Below are 1,274 nucleotides of genomic sequence, written 5' to 3'. Positions count from 1 at the left end.
TTCAAAAGAAAAAGGTTCATTATTTTTATTTCTGTATTTTAAAAAGTATAAAATATTTCAAATCAAAATAAATTTTAAAACAAGACATATTTCTATGTTGCATTAAATATTCAATGTTCAAGAAATAGTTTAAGAGAAATAATAATCAAACCAAAGAAATGAACAACAAAATTAAATAATCCCGAGATATTATTATGAATATAAATTAAATACTAGTTATCATATTTGTTTTAATTTATCATTTCTCATTGATTATTTTCTCTTGTCATGTGTAGGATTAAAAATAATTTAATTTGTAGTGTAGTATGTATAAATAAATAAGATTGGAGAGACTATATTAGCACGGTCTTATTATAATAAGTCTAGTTTAAGGGCTCTTAGATTATAATAATCCTTTATAATTTGACAGCTTATGTTAAAAAATCCATAATTGAATCTGAATCACGTGTGTTTTACATAGAAGCATTGATGAGGCTAGAGGGTGACACCATATATGTTACCGCATGGACGTGACGTATTGTGTTAATGGTTGTTAGAGGCCATGCATACGAAACTACGTACCTAATTAAGAAGCTAATAAGGTGTACTTACTCCAATCGCCACACTATAAATACCGAGCTGCTGTGGTAGGCTTGGCATCCCAACCCAAACTCACATCTCATTTCATTTCCAAAAACTACAAAGCCATAGCCATGGGTGTCTCATTTAACTTGCACAAATTTGCCCCCACGAACTCCAAAGAGATCAAATTCCAAGGAGATGCAACCATTACGGATCACAATGTCATTCGACTCACCAACTTGGACAGCGATGGCAACCCACTAGGAAACAGAGTTGGCCGAGTTTTATTCTCCGACCCTGTGCACCTGTACGACCACAGTGGTTTCCGAGCAGGCTTTGAAACCACCTTCGTCTTTCGCATCTCAAAACCGTACAGTAGTGAATTTGCTCCCGGACCTGGTGACGGTCTTGCCTTCTTCCTTGCTAATGCTGACACTGAAATTCCACCTGAATCTTCTGGGAAGTTTCTCGGCCTCTTTAACGATGCATCTGACAAGATTGTTGCTGTTGAATTTGATACCTTTTCCAATTTCGAGATTGGGGATCCCAGTTATCCCCACATCGGAATTAATATCAACTCTATCAGATCGTCGACTGTTGGTTACTGGAACTGGCATGATGGAGCCGTAACCACTGCAAAGATAACATATAACTCTGCCCTTAAGAGGATCACCGTCAGTGTTTCTACGTATCTCGACAACCAACCTAACACT

General features: G+C 36.6%; 1 protein-coding gene across 1 annotated transcript; it reads left to right on the top strand.

Moving 5' to 3' along the window:
* Window positions 1-628: 628 nt before the first annotated feature.
* On the top strand, window positions 629-1,274 carry LOC107465717 (mannose-specific lectin alpha chain; the record flags this gene model as incomplete). The annotated part of the gene is made up of 1 exon (XM_021131914.2): window positions 629-1,274. A coding segment is annotated over exon 1 (582 nt), but the record flags the coding sequence as incomplete, so codon positions are not given.

The sequence above is a fragment of the Arachis duranensis genome, chromosome 9, assembly GCF_000817695.3.
Source record: "Arachis duranensis cultivar V14167 chromosome 9, aradu.V14167.gnm2.J7QH, whole genome shotgun sequence".
Taxonomy (NCBI): domain Eukaryota; kingdom Viridiplantae; phylum Streptophyta; class Magnoliopsida; order Fabales; family Fabaceae; genus Arachis; species Arachis duranensis.
The sequence above is the reverse complement of the archived record's forward strand: the minus strand, read 5'-3'. Positions and strand labels throughout refer to the sequence as shown.